The 23,769-nt window shown below is 47.0% G+C and overlaps 1 protein-coding gene across 1 annotated transcript in view; it reads right to left on the bottom strand.

Moving 5' to 3' along the window:
• The window catches only part of RUNX3 (RUNX family transcription factor 3), a 138,904-nt gene that overhangs the window by 53,615 nt on the left and 61,520 nt on the right, over positions 1-23,769 (bottom strand). The window contains exons 5-6 of the mRNA XM_053398757.1: positions 12,799-13,043; positions 1,356-1,512 (exon numbers count right to left, since the gene is read on the bottom strand). Coding sequence (XP_053254732.1) covers positions 1,356-1,512; positions 12,799-13,043 — 402 coding nt within the window. The remainder of the gene's footprint in view (positions 1-1,355; positions 1,513-12,798; positions 13,044-23,769) is intronic.

The following is a 23,769-nucleotide window of genomic DNA, read 5'->3' as shown; positions in this document are numbered from 1 at the left end:
CCCATTTTTCTGGGAGGTGATGGAGAAGATAATATGTATATTTCATTTTTAATGCCTCCAGCTTTAAACTGCCTCTGATCATGGATGTTCCATTCAGCTATCCTGGCTAACAAGTAGGTCCTGCAACAAATCATGGCTTGTAGTCTGCTCCAGACTGGTCAGGGTCCCACCCAGCTATCCCCTCATTCAATTCCTCATGAGTTTTCCATTCCGTCCCCACTGCCTCAAACAGCCAGTCAGCATTTTGTGCCCACTGAACATGCTCAGTCCTCAGTGTGCAATTTGGAAGTGTTTCCCCCCCTTTTAGATTTCTTCCCCTCTCAAAATTTGTTGTACTTCTATAAAACTTGGGATCCCCCCGCAAGCCTGCTGAGGGATGAGACCTTTTTCATTACATACTGCTATTGGAAGACTGTTTTGTTCCAGCAGTCTTTCATTTTATGGGGTTGCTTTTTAATTTAACTGATGATGAAGAAGAAGGGAAGAGTTTGGATTTGATATCCCGCCTTTCACTCCCCTTCAGGAGTCTCAAAGCAGCTAACATTCTCCTTTCCCTTCCTCCCCCACAACAAACACTCTGTGAGGTGAGTGGGGCTGAGAGACTTCAAAGAAGTGTGACTGGCCCAAGGTCACCAAGCAGCTGCATGTGGAGGAGCGGAGACGTGAACCCGGTTCCCCAGATTATGAGACTACCGCTCTTAACCACTACACCACACTGGCTCTCAACTGAAAACCCAGTCTCGCTTTTAAAATTATTCTGTACTCTTTTTAGGACATTGTGTTGTTGTTGTTTTAAAAAAGTCATTGTAAGACAAGGGTTTCCAAAGATTTCCACCTCATGGACCATGTGAAAACAGCTGTAGGTTGGGTGAACCACTTAATGATTTTTCTGCCTGTTGTAGCCATTGTAATGGACTGCCCTAGAAGCTGTATGATTTTTTAAAATTGCATTTTTATGGCTTCTTTTTATTTCTTATAGCATAATTTCCACAGAATTCAGATTGTAACGCAATAAAATAGAATATGCAAGAAAAGAAACCATAAAAATGCAATTAAAAGTTAATATGAATATTTAATGGAATAGATGTGCTGTCTCCCATCTTAACCACAAATCCACAGACATGCCATGGGCCACCTGAATGAAGGTTCTGGACCACAGATAGTCCATGAACCACAGTTTGGGAACTCCTGTTGCGAGGCACACTGTGTGGTATATTTACACAGGATGAAATGTTCTAATAAAGAAGCACAATATGTGGGGATAGTGTCATGTGTGGATATCCTCCAAGAACTCAGCCACCTTTTAAAGCCACCTCTAAATTCGTTATCAACTCATTCATCTCCAGTCTCCTTACCTCGGCCGCTCCGTCCAACAAAGCGAAGGTCGTTAAACCTGGCCACTTGGTTCTTCATGACCGCAGAGGCATTCCGGAGCTCCGCTGAATAGTTCTCATCGTTACCGGCCATGACAGTAACCACAGTGCCATCAGGCACGTCTCCAAGGGCAACCACCTAGAAACCACCAGCAACAAGAAATGGTTGAGTTTAGAAACACAGGAGCATAAGAAGCTCCCCTAATGCTATTGGCTCATCTTAGCTCAGTACTGTGTCTGCTGATTGGTAGCAGCTTTCCATGATTTTGTGCAGCCCTAACCTTGGGATAGGGACGCGGGTGGCGCTGTGGGTTAAACCACAGAGCCTAGGGCTTGCTGATCAGAAGGTCAGCGGTTTGAATCCCCGCGACAGGGTGAGCTCCCGTTGCTCAGTCCCAGCTCCTGCCAACCTAGCAGTTCGAAAGCACGTCAAATTGCAAGTGGATAAATAGGTACAGCTCCGGTGGGAAGGTAAACGGCATTTCCGTGCACTGCTCTGGTTCGCCAGAAGCGGCTTAGTCATGCTGGCCACATGACCCGGCTCCCTCGGCCAATAAAGCGAGATGAGCGCTGCAACCCCAGAGTCGTCCACGACTGGACCTAATGGTCAGGCGTCCCTTTACCTTTAACCTTGGGATGCTGCGGGTTGAACCCAGGACTTTCTGCATCCAAAGCAGATGCTGTACTGCAGAGCTAGAACTTTGCCCTCAAAATTCCTTGCCCAACCTCTGAGGGGCATTTCAATACGTTTTGGCCCCTGAGACAAAAAAAATCCATGGTATGCATGTATGATGCAGGCATCTGCAAAGATGTAGTAGTTAACATAGGGAATATACTTGACCAATGCATTTCTCTTCCACGGGTCTCAGGCTGCAATCCAGTGCACACGTCACTTGGGATGCTTGAGGAATTTGATCTCTGTGAATCCTAGTATGCACCGGCCTGATCTCCACCTCCCAAGCTAATGTGTAGATAGGAAATTTGTTGCCTACCAGTTTTTGTACTTCCTAAATGTTCTGCATAGGATGTATTCGTCCATACAAATATGCATGTGTTTTTAGCTTTTAATCTGTTTCAGTTTAATGTTGGTTTTAATTGTACGTGCTATTTTTCTGTAAGTCTCTTTAAGCTACCTTTTGTATATAAAAAGTTGACTGATAAGTGCAATGTGTAATGATATATATGAAAAATACATTTTGAAATGCATACTTTGAGAGTTAATGCATTTAGAAATGGGTATTTTTTGAGAAAATGTGTTTAGCAATGTATATTTCCAGAGAAAATATATTTAAAGTTATATACTTAAAATAAAAATTTTCATACAGGTTTTTTTTAAAAAAAGAAAATGTGGATTAACGCAGAAATGGGATAAAATGGGTTTATATATATAAAAAAATACAAAACTGAAAGAGACTGGAAAAAGACTGGAGTTTGGCAACTTGGAAGTACGGTAAATCAAACTGAACTCAGAGGGCTGTACTTCTGGGTAAAACATGCATACGATCATGTTACAAAAGAGCAGAGTCACTTCTGAATAAACCTTTAGAAACTGAAATACCGGTAAGTGCTATTATTATAGTATTTCTCAGACACTTGGAAAACAAGGCTGTAACACGTATAGGTATACCCACATAAACAATAAATATTAAGGCAGTGCATTTATGTTCAATAACCTATTTTGCTATCACCTGGGCTGTTGACCAATTCCAGCATTTATTATTGAGCGGTTCAAAATGGAAACAAATTTCCATATTATCAAATCTTCACTGTTATTTCATTAAAATGTGGGATGAAGTAGAAGATAACTTGGGGGGGGGCATGATCTAGTCAATTGATTTCAGTGGGAGAGAATGAAAAGTGTATTTAATTCTCCAGTGGAAATCAATGGTGCTTTAAAAGCATTTGACTTCATTCTGGATCATGTCCTTACAGTTTAAAATACAAAAGCTATCACTTCCTGTTAGAAGCAAAGGCCACTCTTGACAACGTCTCTCTTCATTCCCTAGCAGAGTAACATAAAAGGGCCAAAATATGCTCAAAATAGTAAGCTGAACTCGTAATCTGTGAACAGGCCAAATGAATTTAACTATGTCTAAGTTAATTAAGGAAGGATCTGGTCCAGCCAAAATTAAGTCCGTCAATTACATTGGGAGAGGTAGAAACGTCTCCTCGCCACCACCCTTGCAATCCATGGGGCTTAAACAGTGTAATCCTAGGTGATGTACAGATTTAATAAAATAAAAGGCTTAACTCAGAATGAAGTCCCACTGTGCTTGATGGGGCTTACTGCCTATCAAGGATGCACAGGATTGCAATCTAAAAGTCTTTGACTGAATAAAGACCAACTTAGCAGCGATTGTTAAACTTTGGAGGAGGGGCTGTAGCTTCATATGCAGAAGGTCCCCGGTTCATCCCTCAGCACCTCCTGGAAAGGTTGGGAGAGATCCCTGTCCAAAAACCTGGAGAACTTCTGCCAATCAATCCAGATAACACTGAGCTAGACAGGACTGATGATCTGGCAAAGCCAATTGTTATAAATTATTATTAATCTTTTATCAGACCATTAATATAATAGCATTTTACAAAGCTTCGTAAATGTAAGCCCCAAGGAGCTTCCTGTCTTAATTTTAGCCACATAGGACTTTGTTTTGGCCACAGTTAGGTAACAATAATCAACACTTAGATCAATAGGAAAGAAGAGAGTTTGACTTGTGCCTGGGATCCATGGCCTGGAATTTTGGGACGAGAGAGTCTGCCTAGTGCTTTTGAATTATCCCAGTGCTCTGGCACACATCATTGGCCAGAATATCGGAAGGTGGGAGCAAGTTTCTTTCTTAATGAGCCACAGACTGGGCAGAATACTCCCTGCATGTTTCCCCTTGTAACTCCAACAGTAAAAGGGAATAGAAACATATTTTAAATGAAAGGTTATGCAGGACAGGGACATTGTTACAGAGGGGCCCAGGGCCGCCAACTCATTGTCACTGGGTTCTGGGTGTCCTGCTCCTCCAACCTCCTTTTCTTATAGGGTGGCTGCAAAGCACAATGCTGTTGAGACCTCAGTCACTCAGTACCTCAATTTGCCCAGAGGCAAAATTGTTGCATCAATCTGTGCCCCCCTGAGCCTATTATGTTCCTAGCAATGCCTGTGGTGTGGGAGAAGGAGGGGGAGCATGCAGCATACCTGGCGGGTCATAGGACTCCTTTTACTATGACCCTGATACTGCCCAAAATGTAGACTTTTTAAAAACCATTTTAATTGGGGGGTTTTAACAAATACAAATACAATAACCATATGCTACTCTTCTTTTACTGTCCCTATGGATTTATTCCTAACAGATCAACAGAACTACCAGTGTCGTTGCTTTTAAATATAAAGAGGGAATTATTTTAGGATGAAATCCTTAGGTGGATTTCTAAGGGAACAGAAAAGGGTGGGTGTTCTTTTTTTTTACCCTGGGGGTTTGGGTTATGTGTTGCAAGAGGTTCTGGGTTTTGTGTTTTTTGTCAAAGAGAATAATTTACTTGTGGAGTGGAAGAAGGGAAATGTCTTTTATTCTTTTAAACATTGGTATTTTAAGCTTTTAAGGCTGCAACCCTCTGTTGCCTTACTTATTGGTGGGTAAGTTCCATTAAAAAGTACTTTCTTCCGAACAAACACAGAGGATAGGATTGCACCTTCCTGCCTCATCAGAAGCAGGGTTTTCATTTGTGCCAGGACCCGGCCTCTTAGTTGTCTTGAAAGCATTCCTAAACATGTACAGAGTCCATTTCCTCTACAACCCAGAATAGAGTCTGAAACAAAAATCGATTGGGGGAAGAGCTTCTAGACCAGAAGGCGATGCATTCAGGCAGAGTGGAATCCCTGGATAACTTTACAGAGATTAATCACAGATGAGAAGGGTATTATTATTATTATTATTATTATTATTATTCAGAAACGTTAAACCAGAGGAGACTAGTGCATTCCTCCTCTCTATAACGTCAGGACCGTTCTCTGGAAGAAGGGTGGGACGGCTCCGTAAACAGCACTGGAGGTGTGTGAGAGAGACGAAAAGATCCTCCGTGCCTATTTTGAACCTTATGTTCCCCAACGCGCGCATTGGGGTTTTGCTACAGTTGTAATTGGGCAGAGTCTTGCCGGAGGCTATTTTGTACTAACACCTGTTTGGCAAAGAAACTAGCTAATCTGCGGGGAAGGAACGTCTCAGTCCTGATGTAGGGTAGAGACTGCAACACTATTATTAATATTATTTTATTTTTTTTAAAAAAATCACCCACTCAATAAACAACATGAAAGGTCTCCGACCTGGCTCCTGAGGAAGCGCTTGCTTAACTCGGAAACGCGCAGCCTTGCCATTTTCCTTTCCTTTTTTTGCCAGTGTTGGTTGCTGACCCAAGTTGACGAATCCGACCGCAGCGAAGCGCTTTGAAATCCCAACTAGATCAGCTGGGCATCTCAAAGGGCTTCAGTGTAGGCTGTGTTATATGCACCATCAGTTCATCTCCACTATCCCTCTGAATCTGGTTTTAACAGGCGTGGTAATTTGCTTTCATCTTACTTAAGGGGGGGGGGAGGGGTGGTGTTTATTTTTTGAACTGGGTAAACTTCAGAACATTGTGGCAAGCTCGGCTGCGGCCGCATCCTGCGCACCTTTACTCAGAAGTACTGCAACCCGCCTTGAGTGCACTGGGGCTTACTCCGGAGTACGTGTGCATAGGATCTTGGTCTTTGCTTTCCTGAAAAGAGCCGTCCAATGCCTCGTCGGCATTTCAGAGCGTCTACGGATCTAAACCTCAGGATAAATAGCATGGGCGCGAGTAGCGGGGGGGGGCAGGGATGGGCAGCTGCCCCCCTAGATCAAATAAAACAATAGAAATACTTAACTGACCAATCACTACGGTTCTGCCCCTCTAGCAAAAGTCCCGCCCCCCTCCTAACAAAAATCCTGGCTACGCACATGATAAACGGCTAATACAGCCACACACACCCCAATCGAGGAGGGGGGATGAAAACGAAAATTTTATAAAGGGGGTAGGAGGCTTTTTAAAAGGTATCAGTGGGTTACAGAGCCAACATTGGACCTGCTCAGAGTACAGCCCTTGAAATTGAATGGGCACGACCAACTTAGGTCCATTAATTTCAATGGGTCTACTCTGAATAGCATTTAGTTGGAAACGAGTCGTGCTGTTTTGCTCGCCTTCTGCCCCCCCCCCCCCGCAGATGACGAGATTTCAGAATACGGTTCCTGTGTGTCCTCCTCCCTTCGTGCGTCGGTGGCAGGGAGAAAATGATAATTATATCCCTTTTAATTAAGCGATGCTGCAATAGAGATAATTTCACTTAAAGTGTTTTTCTTTTTGTGCATTTAATCATCGATGTCGCCCTTTTTGTTCGAGAGAGCCTCCTGCCTCTGGTTTCGGAAGAGGAGGGGTGTGAATTGGAAACAACCCCATTCATTTTAACAAGAGTACACCCAGGGAGAGGCCGGGGGGGTGTCCCTCCAGAAACCAGTTTCTTCTATCTCGGTGGAACCAGGCCTTCGGATGGCGAATTCTCGGAGCAAACAAAATCGTGGAGGTCAAGCCTGTGCCCGCTTACTCAAAAGTAACTGCCGTTCGAGTCAACGGGCCTTACTCCCATGAAAGCCGGGGAAAGGGTTGCAGGCCGGTTCGAAGAGGAGGATTTACTCAGAAGCTAAGTCTCACACGTTGAATGACAGGCCCCTCTTGGAAAATAAAATTAAATGCTTCCAAACAAGTGGAGGTTTTCCACCGCCCCTCCCCTTCTTCTGAAAAGGAGATCAAATAAGACAGACAACGCCCTTTCCTCCAGTGCATTCCTCATCCACGTGGAGATCCGTTTTCCCAAAACTGAAAAAATGGGCACTGTTGACAGCCTCACAAGATAATCCTGGAGCACAGGCATCTCTCGTTTCTTTTTACTGCAATAGGCAGTATTTCAAATAATTTACTTGCACCGTGAATTCACACGACGGCGTGTATAACCCCCCTCCATTATATGGGTCTAATAATTTAGCCTGCAAAGGATGCCAAGCAAATCTCTCGCCTTTCCACGGCCACTGCGCGCGGGCAGAGCAGGGTTCGAGGGTTTGCTTTTAGTTTTATTTCTTTGTCGATGTTTCTTTTTTAAAAAACAACAACAACAACAACACGCGGAGGTTGCCCCAATTCGACGTAGTTTCCCTGGGAAATTCATGTCTGCTCGGTGCGAAGGGGTTAAAATCTTGAGTAAGGTCAGGCTAACCGAGAATCTGCAAAGTTGCAGCTTAGTCTCAGGTCCACAGAAATGAACTTCCGCTGTGATCACCCATGTTATAAGCCTCTGCAGAGGAACGCTGCCTCCTTTGCTCCGATGAATAATTTGGGGAAAGGGAACCCACTGAATTCAATGGGGCGCTCTCCCAACCCCCAGGCGCCCAGAGGTTTAAAAGTTCTCTTCTTAACTGCTCCAGCATTCCGATTTCCATCCTACAGTTTAGTGCTGAAACATGTGCAGAGATCTACTGTACTTTCATTTCGACCGGGTTTTCCTTTCTTTGTCTGATCACAAATCCACAATCGGAGGAGACGTTAAATTGTTGTGGTTTGTTAATTTCCTTAAGCGATGACAGATATCTTACTAACGCGCCTCTCATTTGCGTGCGCGCTCTTCTTTTAAACAAAATCTATTTCTCTCCTTTGCTTCTTTCTGCCTTTCACGCTTCTCTGCAATTCCCAGCCTCTCCTCCTCCTCGTTGTCACCCTTGCCCCCAAACACGTTGTCAAAATTTAGCCATACAGGAACACTTTTCAGGTTCTCAGTGCCTCCGGATAATACTAATAAAGGGACAGCGCACTGTCGAAGTTAAGCATTGCTTTCTATGCGGGCGGGTAGTGCATCCGCAAGCCCCGAACGACACGTGCTTACTCGAAAGTTAAAGGCCACGGAGTTATGGTCCTTGGACAAGCATCCACGGTGCATGCCGACTTGGGAGTGTCAGCGTCGCTGCAGGTAACCTGGCACGCGCCTGAGACCCAGCGTGAACAAGGGCCGCTTAAGGACCAACTCGCCATGGATTCAGGATCCCAACCTTCGGCAGGTGCTGAAATCTCTACCACTCTGGGCATGGGCATGACTGTGCTGAAGGAACGCCCAGTGGGTGCGATGGGGCTTATTCCCGGGAAATGGGGCTGGAGCCTAGAAGAGCTTCGCTTGCGGCTGGATTTGACGGCTGTGCAAAATCTTGGGGGGAGCGAGAGAGCGCGCGCTTGCTTGGCTGCAAGCATCCCTTACATTTGAAGCGCGCGCACACACAGGAATCCTAGCAACTGTAGTTTGTTAAGAGTGCTAGGAAATGTAGCTCTGTAAGTGGTAAACCACAGTTCTCAGAATCCTTTTCGGGGTACTTTACTTGTATAGTGAGTATGCAGCTAATGTCTGGAATAGCTGAGGTGCTGTTGGATTACAAATCCCATCATTCCCGACCATTGGCTATGTTGGCTTCAGCAGATGGGAGCTGTAGTCCATCAACATCTGGAAGCCACCGCATTGTCTGTTCCCGCAGTACGTGGTTAAACCATGCAATTTGCTGGCGATGGTTACCGCTTTAGATGTACGTGACACAGTGAGGAAGGGGAAAGGTCTCTCTGTGGCCATCAGCTAGGACAACTACCTGGAACTTCCGCGCTACAGCTGGACCATATTATTCTGCACACCATCTGCACTGATGTAAATAGTAACCACAATTCATCTAACAACCCACCAGGAATTCAATTACTTGAAAGTATTGAGGTTAGTTTTGCTACACTTTTATAAACGCCCGTGTAAAAGGATCTTGTAGAATAATAATAATAATAATAATAATAATAATAATAATAATAATAATAATAATAATAATAATAATCCCATACACCTAGCTGGGCATAAACCTGAAAACAAAACAGAAAAGGATCTAGACCTCAGGCAATCGAGGCCTTGGCAATGGAGTTGAGATCCAGCGGAGGCTTACTGGGAAATAAACGCCCCTAGAACAAAACGTACAAGCTCAATGGCAGATCAGAAAAGAGTGGTGATTTTTGTAACCCTTTGAGAGGCAAGGGATTAAAATTAAGAAAGAATTAAAATAGCTGTGGCGAGATCAGCAGCGGAGCAAACGCTTATTAAGAAAGATAAGAGGAAGGGGAAAGGGAAACAGGATTGATCAGATACCGCTGGGTTGCTCTGCTTTTTCCTTGAAGATTACATCTTCCTCCTCCTTTGTTTTTTTTGTTTTTTAAACCCCAGTTAGTTAATTAGCCTAAACTCCTTTTAAACTTCAAAGTTTCCTGATCGTCGCTACTAACTGAAGGGAACATTCAGAGAAGAGGCTGGGCGCCTGGGGGCAAAACAACGCTGAGGAAATGTTGCTTTTTAAAAATTAAAAATAAGCGCATCACTCAAAGTCCCAGGAAGGGGGGGGGGGAGGCGCACAATGTAGGCCAGCTTCATTACTGGGTGGAATGAAAAGCTGGGACACAGAAAGAGGTTTAGGCGGGGGGGGGGTGATCCTGGGACCCACCAAGTTGGAAGCTGTAAGTCTTCCAAGGGGACGAAGAGGCTCCTGTGGTTTTCAGGGCTTCTGAAAGCCCGGAGCAGGCTCCAAGGGGGCTTATACACCGGGGGGGCACCGACAAGTTTGCTGACGAGCAAGAACCCAACATGACTTGCTTCCTAGTAAAAGAGGGCTTAGGAGACAAGCCGCATTCAAACCACATCGGATCCGTTTCAACGATGATTCACGATGGCGCCTTCCAAGTACGCGGGGACTTTGCAGCTGAGCAGGTCTTTGCCCCAGGAGAACACAACCCCGAAAAGCAGACATAAGGAGGAAGGGGCAGAGGGATTTGAACCCTGATTTTTTATAACTATGCAGGCAGGCACCGTGAAGGAGGAGAGTGCCCACCCGTTTTAAATACTCCATACACCCTGAAGGCAAAGGAGTCAAAAGTATGTTAAGGAGATACCTAAAGTCATTATTAACCTGCAATTTGCTCAGAAGCTGTGCCGCTGATTTCGATTAAATTTAGTTCCAAATACCTCGGGTGTGCTTGGGACCTGATGCCAGGCTACATATTGCATTGTGCGCGCGCATGCACATAATAACTCTTCTAACTTATCTAATGGCAATCTATCTAAATGCAGTAATCAGGGCTTCAACTCTGCCAAACTACTGTATTTTAAGCAATACAGATGCCGGCGCCCACGAGGACCAGAACCTTAAGACAAACCAAATGCCGACTCCCCTCGGGCATCTCGCCTTCTTCAAAAAGTTGCCTGGAGTAAAATGGGGCTGCTCTGGCCCGAGGATTGCAGAACAGCAACCCCTGCCATTTTTAAATAGCAAAAACGAGAACTGAGGTGAATTGGGGAAGGGCAGCAGCCTTCGAATAGTCTCTAGAGAGCAAAGCAACATTTCTGACTGAAGCAGCGCAGCCCAACATTTCCTCGGAAGGAAGTTCCATTAAGCACGCAATGGGATCCGGCGGACTTCAGTAGAAGCCCCTCCGACGATCTGGAGGGATCACTGGTTTTTGCGGGATATACTAATTAGTAGAGGGAAAGAGAGCTCTTGGGGGGGGGTGTGAATAGGATAGCAGGGTTTCTTCCCTAGAGAGCCGGTGGCTGTGGCGGTTACTACCACCGCTACTACTTCTACGTAACTACGGTGCCTTCGGGGTTTGCAAGCCACAGCAACATTTCTCTTGGTTAAGAAAATGCGCCCAAGGTTACGGCCGATCATATTTAGAACGAAGCAGGTATTATCACTCAGGTTTGGGGATAAGGCTTAGCCCACACCCTACTCTTTAATTCGAATCGGACATCCAGTCCGGCTAGAAAAAGGATTTTCGCTTGATTTTATTTAATTCTTTAAAGGGGCTATTTCGTCCTCCGTACCCTATCATATTCAAAAAACCCCGAGAGAGAGCCATCCTCCTTTACATCCAAAATCCAGAAGTGACGGCGGGGTCAAATCCACTGCGTGCGAAGAGCCTGCCTTTAAGGACGTTGCTTTCCCGATTTCTAGTAGGCTGCGGTTGAAAGGATGGGGATACATTATTTAGAACTGGGAGGGGGATCTCTAATATGCGCAAGGCACAAGGGCACTCAGCTCCGATTTTAAAAGCCAATGGTTTCGGGACTAGAATCTTTACTATTACTGACCTGGGTTTTAAAAAGTTTCTTTCAAAAAACAAAAAACAACAACCAACACAGTGATCTATATCTCCATACCCAGTTTGCATTGTATTTTCTTATATTGGAAGCCAACTGGAGCGTAGGTAGGAGGCGAGAGAAAAGGAATTAAATACATTCAATTGACACTTATTGGAGGTGCTTTAAAGCGGACTGTGCGTGAGTACAGAGAAGTGGGTGAAGACTGGGGGGGAGGCCTTTGGATATAAACAAGATTTGGCATTTGACACATGGGGAAGGGCCCAGTTCCGTGGCAGAGCGTCCGATGTTCCATCCCTGGAAACTTCACGTAGAGCTGGGACAGGTCAGTGTCTGAGACAGCAGAAAACCGCTGCCAGTCCGTGCAGACAGTGCTGAACTAGATGGACCAATGGTCTATCTCAGTAAAAAGCTTCGCCGCCTTTTGCTTGACCCCTAAATCACCCGGATTCTCTTGCCCAACACAAGTAACTGTGGTCGTTTACACCGGACCACGTTTACTCGGAAACAAGTTCCCCTGTGTTCCATAGAACAGGCTCCCTAGTCAAGTGTGTTTCGGTTTTGCAGCCTTAGGCTGAGGCCCTCGCAGTGCAATCCTATGCACCCCTGCTCCGAAGTAAATGCCATTGAATTCAATGGGGTTAACTGTCAGGTAAGCGAGCAATAGCATTGCAACCGGACGGTGGAGAGCCTATGAGACCCATGAGCCTGGACTCCCAGCCAAGCCGACTGCAGAGGTATTCGGAGGCATTTATAGCAATGCGATCCTATGCCTCGCTCCACAGAAGTTAGTCTGGCTGCGTCCGATGGGGCTTAGCTCCCAAGAAGCAGAACCGACGCTTAAAACTGCGGGCTCTGGCGAGGGTTGCGGTTTCATGACTAAAGAGCACTCGCGCTCCCAGAATTGGCTGGTCGGGGCACTCTCTGGTTTGGGAGACGCGTCTGTACAGCGCCTTGCACACTAAGGGGGCAACACGAGGGTGACTTCGCCAAGGGGGAAAGTTTCTGCTCCCCCACCCTCCCCCCTCCCCTCCTCTCCCGTTGCCCTTTTTTCCGTTAAACCACTAGTTCTCCTGGGCGCTTGGGAAGCTGGCTGGGCAGGAAACATCTGCGCGCCTCTCTCCCACCCGCCCCTTTCCATCTCCACGTCTATCTTCCCTTTCTCTGCTCCCCTTCTCCCCTCCCCAGCGCCCTCGCTTTCCCTCGGCTTACCTTGAAGGCCACGGGGAGCGTCTTGTTGCACCTCCAGTGCGAAGGCAGGACGGAGCACAAGAAGTTGGGGCTGTCGGTCCTCACGAGCTCGCCGGGGTGATCGGCCAGGACGTCCACCACGGAGCGCGCCTCCGGCCGGCTGCGACTTCCCGGGGCCGGCGCGTTGATGGCGCCGCTGTTCTCGCCCATCTTGCTGCAGGGGAAGGCCGTGGAGGGAGGTGTGAAGCGCCTGCTGGTGCTGGGGTCTACGGGAATACGCATCACAACAGCGGGCGTTAGGGGGGCCGGGGCGAGGAGGCCGCAGCAGCCGAGAGGCGAGGGAGGCGCGCGGGGCTGCGGAGCGGGGCGCACGCGGCCAGGTGCCCAAGAGCGCACGGCGGCTGCCCGCTCCCCGGCGGGGTTACGGCCCCAGCCGCTCGGCCACCGCGAGCCCACGCTGGGCGCCCCCAGTGCAGACGGACGCCGCTCAGGGGACGAGGCGCAACTTTCGCCAAGGGGCTCCTTCCTCCTGGTCTCGCCTGGCAGGCGGCGAGCGAAGGCGGCCTCTCGGAAGCTTCCCCCAGGGTCGAGAAATCCGATCCGGATGCTGCCTCTGCCTCCGCCGCCGCCGCCCTCCCCTCCCGCGCAAGTCCTAAAGCGCAGCCCGGATCTCGGTGCGCCCCGGCGGGCGGACGGCAAAGCTACCCGTGGGCGGCCAGAGGAGCAGCCAGGGAGTCTCTCTCGGCGCAAAAACAAGCTGGCTCCTCCTGCACCGCGACTGGAGCGCGCGACTCGGCGTCCAGCTCCCTGTTTGCGGCCTCTTCCCTCCAGTCAAAACAAACTGGGATCAGACAAAATAAACTTCGCATCGAGCGCCGCAGCGAGACTTTGCCGAGCGCCCAAAGGCAGCGGAAGGGCCCGCGCTCCCTTGCGCCCCGCTTCGCGCCTGCACTGTCAATTGCGCGCTGGCGAAAGAACCTCAACAGGTTGTTTCCCTTTTCAAGGATCGTTATTCTGCATCCATTTCCTGCTGCGCCTGGCAGTCGCGTGTAACCCTAGATCATCTCCACCCACTGCCTGCTCTTTCCAAACTCCTCTTCACGCTTCTGAAACCAGTCAAAAACTGTCAGCGGTTACTGCGGGGTTTTTTACTTTATTTACTCAGAGGCTGGCGCGGGAGGGGGAGGGACGAAGCGTGGTGGAATGGCAGCGGGGACAGCCAATCAGAAAACCGGGGGATGGCCAAGCCTGAGAAAATGACAGAGGAAGAGGGCGCGGCAGGAAGGAGGCGGGCCCTGGCGAAGCCACGCCCCTCGCCTAGCAGTCCCGCCTGCTCTCTTTTCAAAAGAAGAGAACACGTGGGGACTCGGACTCGGTTTGTTTGGATTTTTCTCTCCAAACTTTATTCTGACGGTCGGAACAAATGTGATTTCTTTTATATTATTTGCAGCCTCAAAGGCGATCTGATTTTCAGACCGAATAAAAAGGAAAACCAAAAGAATTTAAGGCGATGTAATTGAAAGGGTTGGTAACTAATTTTAGATAGGCGATGAATGGGTCAGCCCACTCTAAGAAACAAAACAGAACCTCCAGACTTGCTCAAAGTCCCATCCGAGACGTCTGGTTGCTGAGAGTGTCCGTTCCAAATAAAGCTGAAATCTTATACACACTAACTTGGGAAGAATCCCGGACGGACTGCATGGGATTTGTCAATAAAGATCGAATTGTGTGCCTTCACCTCAGAGAATTACACCGTGTTTAATATGCAAATAAATGCATATAGTATCGCGGCGACCTCAGTCTAGAACCTGTCAGTCTCTTATTCTGCACTGATCTTCCAAATACAAATTAAATCCAGCTAATTCGATTTAATGCACAGCCTTCAACCTGTTTATTTAACTAAGATGTTAGCCCACTGAGTTAAATTGGGTTTACACCCGAGTAAGTGCGCCCGAGATTGCATCGTGTGACCATTATGGCTTTAACGTGGTTTATTCTTCTGTTTTCCTCTCCAAGGCTTCAGACCCGCAACCTCACCGCATTGCTCTCTGCAAGCAAGTGCCCCTGCCTCCCACCCACAAGAAGCCGGTGAGTCCTTGACCGGGGGCGGGGGGGGGGCGAGGCAATGGAAACCCACGGAGCTGACTCTTAATCTAAAATAAACATCTTTACAACTGGGGGCTGGGGAGGAGTTGAGAGCCTAGTTGCATTTCTCACCCACCTTTAAGGAAATAATAATAACTACAAGGCAACCGCATACTGCCAAATCCGATGGAGGGAGGGGCACTTTCGGAGGCTGCTTTCACCCACCCCCGAGCGTGTGATCTCGGCCGGCAGTGGTCTGGGGATGGGAAATGCTGGCCTCGGGTGTTAAGAAATGGAAAATTATAAATATACCACAAGGCAGGAGAGAACATCAGTGTAGCGGGTTTTTCAGTGGCAATCCACAAAGCCCAATTTATAGCCACTTCAGAACCTAAGCCTTTCTAACGTGTGTGTGTGTGTGTTCATAAGAAGAATCTTGTTAGATCCACGTCGTAGTCCTATGTTCAGTCTCTCACAAGGGCCAGCCAGGAAGCCCACAAGGGCTACAACCTCTCCCTCCCGTGCTGTATTAACCATGGAGGTTCTCTTCATATTAACCATGGAGATTCTCCTAGCCAAAGGCTGTCGTTGACAGATTTCGGCTCCTCCACGGTTTTGTCTCCTCCCCTTTAGAGCCCTGCAAGCCTGTGGCTTTCACCCCACCTTAGGATAGTGAAGAAGCGAAGAAAGAGAAGAACAGCCACAAGCCTGGCCACTGGTCCCTTTCTAGTGCCACGCGGTCCATTTCTGATCTGACTCCCTAGCAATTGCGCCCCGTCGATGGGGGACTCAAATTGGGGTCTTTCTGGAACAAAGCGCGTGCTCTAACCACTGAACCGCAACCCATAGAGAGCCCATAGAGCTGCCTTTTCCATAGGCAGCTGCCATCCAGCTCAGTAGCGCCTTTTCTGCCTGGCACAAGCTCTGGTTCAAAACTGAACTGGAGACCTTTCGCAAACAAAAAGGATGCGCTTTGGCACTGGGCTTGCAGAGACCGTTTCCCGCAAACTGCCTGCAAAGCCTCTCCATTCGGAAGCTGCTTTACCTTGGCCTCATGCAGCTCAGTCGTGCCTATTCGGGACTGGCAGCATCTCTGTCCAGGATTTCAGACGTGGGTCTGTGTGCCATGTCTGCAGGCTGTATTTGGAGATGCCTGGCTTGACCCCGGGGCGTTCTGCTTACGAAGCCTGCTCTCCACCACTCAGCTGGGAAAACCGCAGCAGCGGGAGCGACGATAGCGCTAATGAAACACAATTACGCGGCCCTTTGCGCAACGGTAGAACAGTAACATGCCCCGAGGGATATACAGTGAATTTTATTTCTTGACAGAAGAGAAGGCAATAGAAGGGAGGGTATCAAGAGTAACAGGGGGGCGGGAATCATATGCATAGCATCCGTTTAGGCGTCATCTTCGTTTTACGGATGAGAATGAAAAAGTTAAGCAGTGTCATTTGAGCGGTGACCGGTGTTATTGAATCAGGGTACCGCCAACAAGCAACAATTTAAGAGCGAAAGCTCGCTTTTCTTTACACGAGAACATAAGAAGAGCCCTGCTGGATCAGACCAAAGGCCCATCTAGTCTGGCATCTTGTTCTCAGTTTGGTCCTCCACCTCTGAGAAGCGATCGGGCAGAGCCTGAGAGCACCAGCGCCCCTCCCCATTTGGGATTCCCTGCACCAACTCTTTCAGCCAACCGTGGCTGGTTAGTTTTTAGCCACAAGGACCTCAGCTTTTCTCCAGACCCTCCCCCTTCCCTCTTCCAGCTCCGCAAGCGAATTCTGCTGCAAACTCGCCCGTTGATTTATGCTGCACCAACCGGTTTCTTCCGAGGAATTCGGATCAATGCAATACCTAACTAGCCTTAACCTTAATCTTAATCCCTAACAACACCATCATGCTCATTTATTTATTAAACACACAGTGCACTATCAATACAGATGCGGAAACGGGCCATCTGAAAGGACCCATAGATATTTTAGTCTCTAAAACCCAGAAGACTGCGGTCGCTTGCAAATCGAGCCATAATAATTGATTTAACGTATCGATTTCTAAATATTTTCTCTCTTTTTTAAAAAAGACAAGTAGATGCTCGGGATTCCTGTGTAGGGACTGCAAAATAGGGGACAAAAAGAACACCCAGAGACAAATCCTGGTTTTAAAGTGATTAGACCCCGGATCCGGATCCAAAGCACGTATTGGCGGAGGAGAACGCTTACTCACTCAAGGATTGGTATGAAAATGAAATGGAACTCCAGGGCCGTTCTGGGGGGGGGGCGTTCTTCATGTGATGTATATCTTGCCATTGGCAGAACGAAGAAAAGAGGACGCGATTAATGTGGGGAAATTTGGGTCTGGCTTTGGTTTTACTTAAACTCTGAGCCAAAATGTATTGGGGAGAATGGTAGTACAAATACTTTCAGGAGTTTGCCGTTACGTCATTTGAGTTAATTTGTTGACTTCGCCCCCGCAGCAGATAGAAAATGAATGGGCCCGATCCAAATAAAGGGAGCTCTTTTTAAAGACCTTTTCTGGGCTGAGTTAAGTCGGTTCTATTGAAATCAACAGGTCTTAAATTCGAGTAGAGGCGTAGGGTCACATTGCATGATGGAATAGATGCCACCCCCTGCCTCTTTGCTCCTATGCATGTTTACTCGGAAGTATATCTCAACGCCATCAAATGAGACTTGTCCCCACTTACGCAGCTTCTATTGAAACAGAAGGGACCTACAACCCGATTCTACTGACGTTTACTTCGAAATAATCCTCTTGTCATTTCAGTCGGATTCGCTTTGAATCCGAATAAAAAGGTTTATCAAGGAAAGCCTGAAAAGTGCTTTACTATGGCTGGATCGTGGCCATCGTCTTTCATCCGATTCCATCCCACCGCTGACTTGGTTTTCTTTTTAAAGCCGTTCACCTTTGTAAACCCCATGACTGAACTAAGTGGAACTTACTCCCGAGTATACACGCCTAATGGGAAAGTGTTTCTCAGAAGGCAAAACAAAACATCATCACAGGAAATTTTCCTTTTACAGTTCTGCCGTTTTCTACTAGACCTATATGGAAATTTTAAGTGGGATCAGCGAGCATTTAGACAGACCCGCGTTATTTGATTGTATCACGAGGCCATCCTCAGCGTGTTTATCAAGAAATAAATCCCTCGGGCGTGGTCGGCGTCTCGGGTCTCAGGTACCTGAAGGCAGCCTCACCCAACGCAGCGGGATTTACGGAGTGGCTGCGGCGAGGCAGGACCCCCGGCTCTTACTCCATGCCCGTTTGGGCTTCCTTGCTTTTTAAGGATTTGAGGAAAGGCATTTTCAGCGCACTTGATTATACCTTGTGCATAAAAAAATCTAATATGAAATGAATCCGCGGACAGAGAGACAGTTGGTGCGTCGTGTATTTTATAACACACAGCGCGCGCACATTTGTGGTTTTAAAATACTCGATTGTGCATTCGTTGGAGGCCTTTTAAAGAAGGCGCCTTGATTCAGCTGAGAAATCAGCATGTTTTTATTCGTGCATTTAAAAAAGTCAATGGATTCAAGTTTAATATCCAGCCTTTCCCACCGCAAGGGATGCATCAGAGTTTAAAGCCGCAGCCCAATATAGACACACTACCCTGGGAAGCCGCTGCCACTGAAATCCGTTAGGATTTACTTCCGAGTAAATATGAATACAGGGATCGGTTTCCGAAAGTGCTGGCAGTTGACTGGAATTGCGCCTGAAAGGCATGGCGCTGACCCGCGTTCAGGAGCGTTTGGGCCACGCGTGTTTACTCGGCGGTGTAAACTCGACTGACTTCAGTAGGCTTACTCGCTAAAGAGGTCTGAGGAGAGAAACAGCCCGATCCTAGTATGGTTACTCAGAAGTAGTTTGGGTTGTGGCTTGCTCCTAAGTGCAGGGCTATATTTTATCAAGAAATAATAGAGGCTAGGGAGAAAGTCCCACATTTATTTGGAAACCCATTTATGTCTGTGGGGCTTCCTTGCCAGTAAGCGTGCTTAGGATCCAGCTGTACACTGGGTGGGAGAAGGAGCCCATTCTCGGGAAAAGATCCTGGAAATGTTTAAGGGATATTAGGAGGCGAAAATCCAAAACAGCAACAGCGAAAAAGAAACCCTCTCTCCTCTCCTGGTTCCTTAGTTTGACTCTTGAGCGGTTCTCCGGCTTGGACTGTAAATCCTTCCCTTTTTAGGTGAAAAGCTCGAGGTTTGTGTTTGGAATCTCTTGGCTACTTCTGGCGAGGTTACTGCTTTCTTTGTTTCAGAGATTTGACCGTTTCCACCGCGACTGAATATGTTTAAAAGGCAAAACTAACTGGAGAGCTTTTTCTTTCTTTCTCCAGGCAATGAATGAACATCCAGCGAAGGAATCGACTGTAAGCGATCCACAGACTCTGCTCAGGAATTCTCTGTGTTTGTGTATTTACTTGTCTCCTTGGAGGGGAAAAAACAACCAACCACCCAAACCTTGCTTTAAAAATGGCTCAAGTTGCTTTTATAAATGGGGATTTAAAACCAGGAGGTATTATCTGCAATAGCTGCTACGTGAGATGTGCCCCCCACCACCCCAAACTTGGGCGTTTCAGAATCGAGACCACAAGTGTGCAGACTGGTTCAAGGCACTGACTTTGGATCATTCAGAAAGTGTGGCATCCCGAGAGCCAGGATGCACAGCGACGAGAGTGCTGGATTAGGACCGGGGAGACCCAGGTGCTCAAATCCCCATGCGCCACGAAGCTCACTCTGTGACCTCAAGCCAGTCATTCTCTCCCAGCCTAACCTACTTCAGAGGGTTGCTCTGAGGCTCAAAGAGGGAATTTGCTGATGAAGGGCAGCTGGTGTCCATTGGGTATGAGAGGGAAGACAGGGAACCCCAACAGCAGATGGAGCCAGAGCCAACAGAAACAAATTCTAGTTTGGTCCCCATCTGCTTCCCTGCTGAGTTCTACAAGGGCAGAAGTGTGACTAAGGAGGGGGCAGAAGATGGCAGCTTATAGGAGGGGAAACAGGCGGATGGGGGCTGACAGAGGTTGGTGGGGCAGTGCCTCATTTGCCCTGGGACCAGCCTCCCCTGATGTAGGCTAGGATCTAAGCAATAATAAAAAATGAACCACTCTGATCACACTAGTAGAATTATCCTTTCCACTGAGCAGGCATGCTTAGATTCTTCATTAAGTATGGGTAGGTGGGTGTGGACTAAATGATGCAGAAGATCCCTTTCCTGCTCTAAAATTCTGTGATTCTACTCCAGGAACATAACAGGTGTGCTCCACTAAGGGTGGAAAACACAAACTCTACACGTAAACCTTTTCTATTGTTAGAATGGAGTGTGCCTCTTATTTTAATCTTAATTACAAAAAAAGTGCTGTTAAGAATTTTGGGGAGAAGGGCACATTTATCCAGATGCTGTAGGGTTAATAAATATAATATTATCCGCCAGAAATCAATCCTATATGCGATGTTTTAGTTTTTGGCCACTAGTAGGCGCTTTAGCCACATCTTTCCAGGCTGATGTTTCTCCTTCAAGCTGTTAGCTACTACAACAATCCCATGGGTATTCAAATCAAAACCTGACTGCCAGTGGAGGTTTTCAGAACCCACAGCCAGTTTACCTCCCACCAAGTATACAGTGAAAAAGCATTAAGCTGGCACCCACACAGGCCCCTCTTCCCCCTAATGCTTTTCTACTGGATTTTCCAAAGTTACAAAAAAGACTTTGTCTGGTCTTTCCAGATCAGAGGGAGTGTAGCACAGTGGCGGAGAGGCTGAGCTGTAAATTGGGGAGGTCTCCAGCTCAAAACTCGCCTCTCCCATAAACCGGCTAAGTGGCTTCAACCTGACATCTGTAATATGGGGATAACAACACTGAACTGCCTTACAGGATTATTGTAAAAAAAATGTATGCCAAATCTTTTCATCAGGCTAAAATATTACACACACACACACACACACACACACACACACACACATTATTCCTGTTCAATTTCTGCAATTGCTGGTTTTTTTAATAAAAGTACCTTGAAATCGTCCACTCGCTTAGTTCATCAGTGGAGCTGGAAAGGTCAGGCTCTCATATAGTTTTCTTTGCACCATATTCTTAATCTCTGACTCTGCCCAATTTAGGAACAGAGTCACTGGATTTTTACCAAAGTGTCAGCCCTCCACTTTAGAGAAAAGTGCAGCTAAAATATGGGTAAACTGCTGTCAGATCTAATTTATTTTCCAACGAATAAAGCTCAGAATAATTGGCACAAATTTGAAGTATATCTGGCTACGATCTCCTAATCTTTTTATTGAATGAAACGATTAAGTTCCATTCATGGGCCAACTGGTAACTGTGGGTGTTTTACTTTTTTCTCTGCCCGTCTGTGTCAGGTTTCTCCCTGCTTCTAAGGGTCAAAGTAGGTGCAAAGCTGGAGGTGTGTGATCATACCTCTGCGGTGGGGGGCAATTCAGACTGGAACCACAGTGCAGGTGTCTAAACCTTTCCCCCGGTGCCGCTGCCCCAGGAAAGGTTAGAACATTTGGGACTTTTCAGATTAGAAAAAAAGGTGACTACGGAAGGGACGTGATAGGAGACCATAAAATGATGTGTGGAAAGAGTGGATGGGCAGAAGTTTTTCTCTCTCCCTCATAACATAGGGACATGCAATGAAGCTGAGTGTTTCTTCACAAAACACACAGTTAAACCGTGGGATTCGTTCCCACAAAAGGCAGTGGTTAAAATAGGACTGGGCCAAATTCACAGAGGATATTGCAACCCTGGTGTGTGGTGATTTTTTTTTGAAGGGGAACAGTTAGGGCCAGAGGTGCCAACTTGTAAAGGCGATGGGGGTGGGGGTGGGACAGGGCGAATCGTGTGAGCATCGCACTTCTCTCCCTAAGCCGGGCAGGAGCTTCCCAGGCTTTGGGAAGGAGGTGCCAGGCTTTACCTGGAGCGTTTAGAGCAGCAGTTCTCAACCTGTGGGTCCCCAGATGTTGTTGGACTACAACTCCCATCATCCCTGAGCTCTGGCCGTGCTAGCTAGAGGTGATGGGAGTTGTAGTTCAACAACATCTGGGGACCAACAGGTTGTGAAAGGCTGGTTTAGAGGAATAGCCTAGTCCCCCTCGTCCACTGACTGCTTGCCACTGTATGGCTCTCAAAGGCTACTAACCTTGATGTTCCACCTCCACTGTCAGGGGCAGTGTGTGCCTCTGAATGTGAATTGCTAGGAAGAACATGTGGGGAGAGTGCTGTTGCACTCAGGTTCTGCTTGTGGGCTTCCCAGAGGCATCTGGTTGGCGTCTGTAAGAACAGGATGCTGGACTAGACGGGCTTCTGGTCTGATCCAACAGGCTCTTCTTCTGCTCTTAAGTCACATGATTCCTCGAGAGCTATTAGCTCTGTGGGAGAAAAATGTCTTCCTCTCCTTGACAAACCACAGCCGGTGAACTGATGCAGCGTAAAAGGATGGCTCCCCTCCCTCCACACCTTGCTCAAACCCCTTCCTCAACAACTGCTTTCAACATCATTTTGTTAAAAGAGACATCTTATCTTTTAACAACATGCCTGCTGTATTTCTTCATTTCACTAAGCCTTCCCAGACAAATAGATAAGCTATGAATACGCTTTTCTCAAAGTTTTGCTGATTTTATCTGTGTTTCGTCCATAATTATTTAATGCATATTTGTTTTTGTGTTGTTTTTAACAAAATGAAGATATTATCTGTGTTTTCTGGGTAATTTTATGGGCTTATAGTCAAAGATAGCACTAAGTAATGCTTTCTGTCATCATAAGGATTTCTTCTTGTACAATGGAACTCCCCCACCCCTGTGCACCCCCTAAATCTGTTCTGGGTTTTTTCCCAGCCCTCCAGAGCAGATTTGGGGAGGATGTGGGGTGGATGTGGGGTCCTTGCGGGGAGGGGAGAAATGGGGGAGTTCAGTTGTGCAAGTGGAAATCCTTGAGCTGACTGAACTCATTAGCTAGATACCGCACATTATGTATACCCGAGAGATTTTTCTGATTAAGAAGTTTATCAATGTTTCTGTATCCAAGAGCTTGGAGATGCATTGACACATCTCAGGCAGTATTGACACTTTGGTCTAATTGCCACACACAGGAGTGTCTCTCTCAATACAAATGGCATATTGGGAGTGTTAGCTGGGACAGCAGCAGAGGAAGAAACGATTAAACTCCCTCTCCTTTCCTGCTGTGATACTTATAATTATAAGTCCTTACTCTTTCTTAGTGCAAAACCATGCATATTACATGCAAAAGCTCTGCCCGGTGGCAGGGCTGGATTTAGGTTTGACGAGGCCCTAAGCTACTGAAGGTAATGGGGCCCTTTATATGTCCAGCTGTTCTTTGTCAACAACGAATTGTCGCTGTTTTTTGTGTTGAATATACAGTGGTACCTCAGGTTACATACGCTTCAGGTTACATACGCTTCAGGTTAAAGACTCTGCTAACTCAGAAATAGTGCTACAGGTTAAGAACTTTGCTCTAGGATGAGAACAGAAATTGGACTCCATCGGCGCGGCGGCGGCAGCAGCAGGCCCCATTAGCTAAAGTGGTGCTTCAGGTTAAGAACAGTTTCAGGTTATGTACAGACCTGCGGAACAAATTAAGTACTTAACCTGAGGTATCACTGTATGCTATATGGTAAATTATGGACCTAATAGGTATCTAAAGCCATTTGCACATAACAAAATATGTATTTTATCAAAGTAATTGTTGAACTGAAATACTGTTGTTTTGGTATTTTTGCTCCAAAGTATCAGGAATTTAAAAGCAGAATGTAAAGCAGGAATTGTAAGCCTTTCTGGAACAGTAGGCACATTTTGAATTCTGAGAGTATGCTGTGGGTGCCACTTACAAAATGGCTGTCATTGGGGGGGGGGCACGGGAAAACATAAC

This window comes from Podarcis raffonei, chromosome 8, assembly GCF_027172205.1.
Source record: "Podarcis raffonei isolate rPodRaf1 chromosome 8, rPodRaf1.pri, whole genome shotgun sequence".
Lineage (NCBI taxonomy): Eukaryota > Metazoa > Chordata > Lepidosauria > Squamata > Lacertidae > Podarcis > Podarcis raffonei.
Note: the sequence above shows the minus strand (reverse complement) of the source record. Positions and strands in the feature narration are given on the sequence as shown.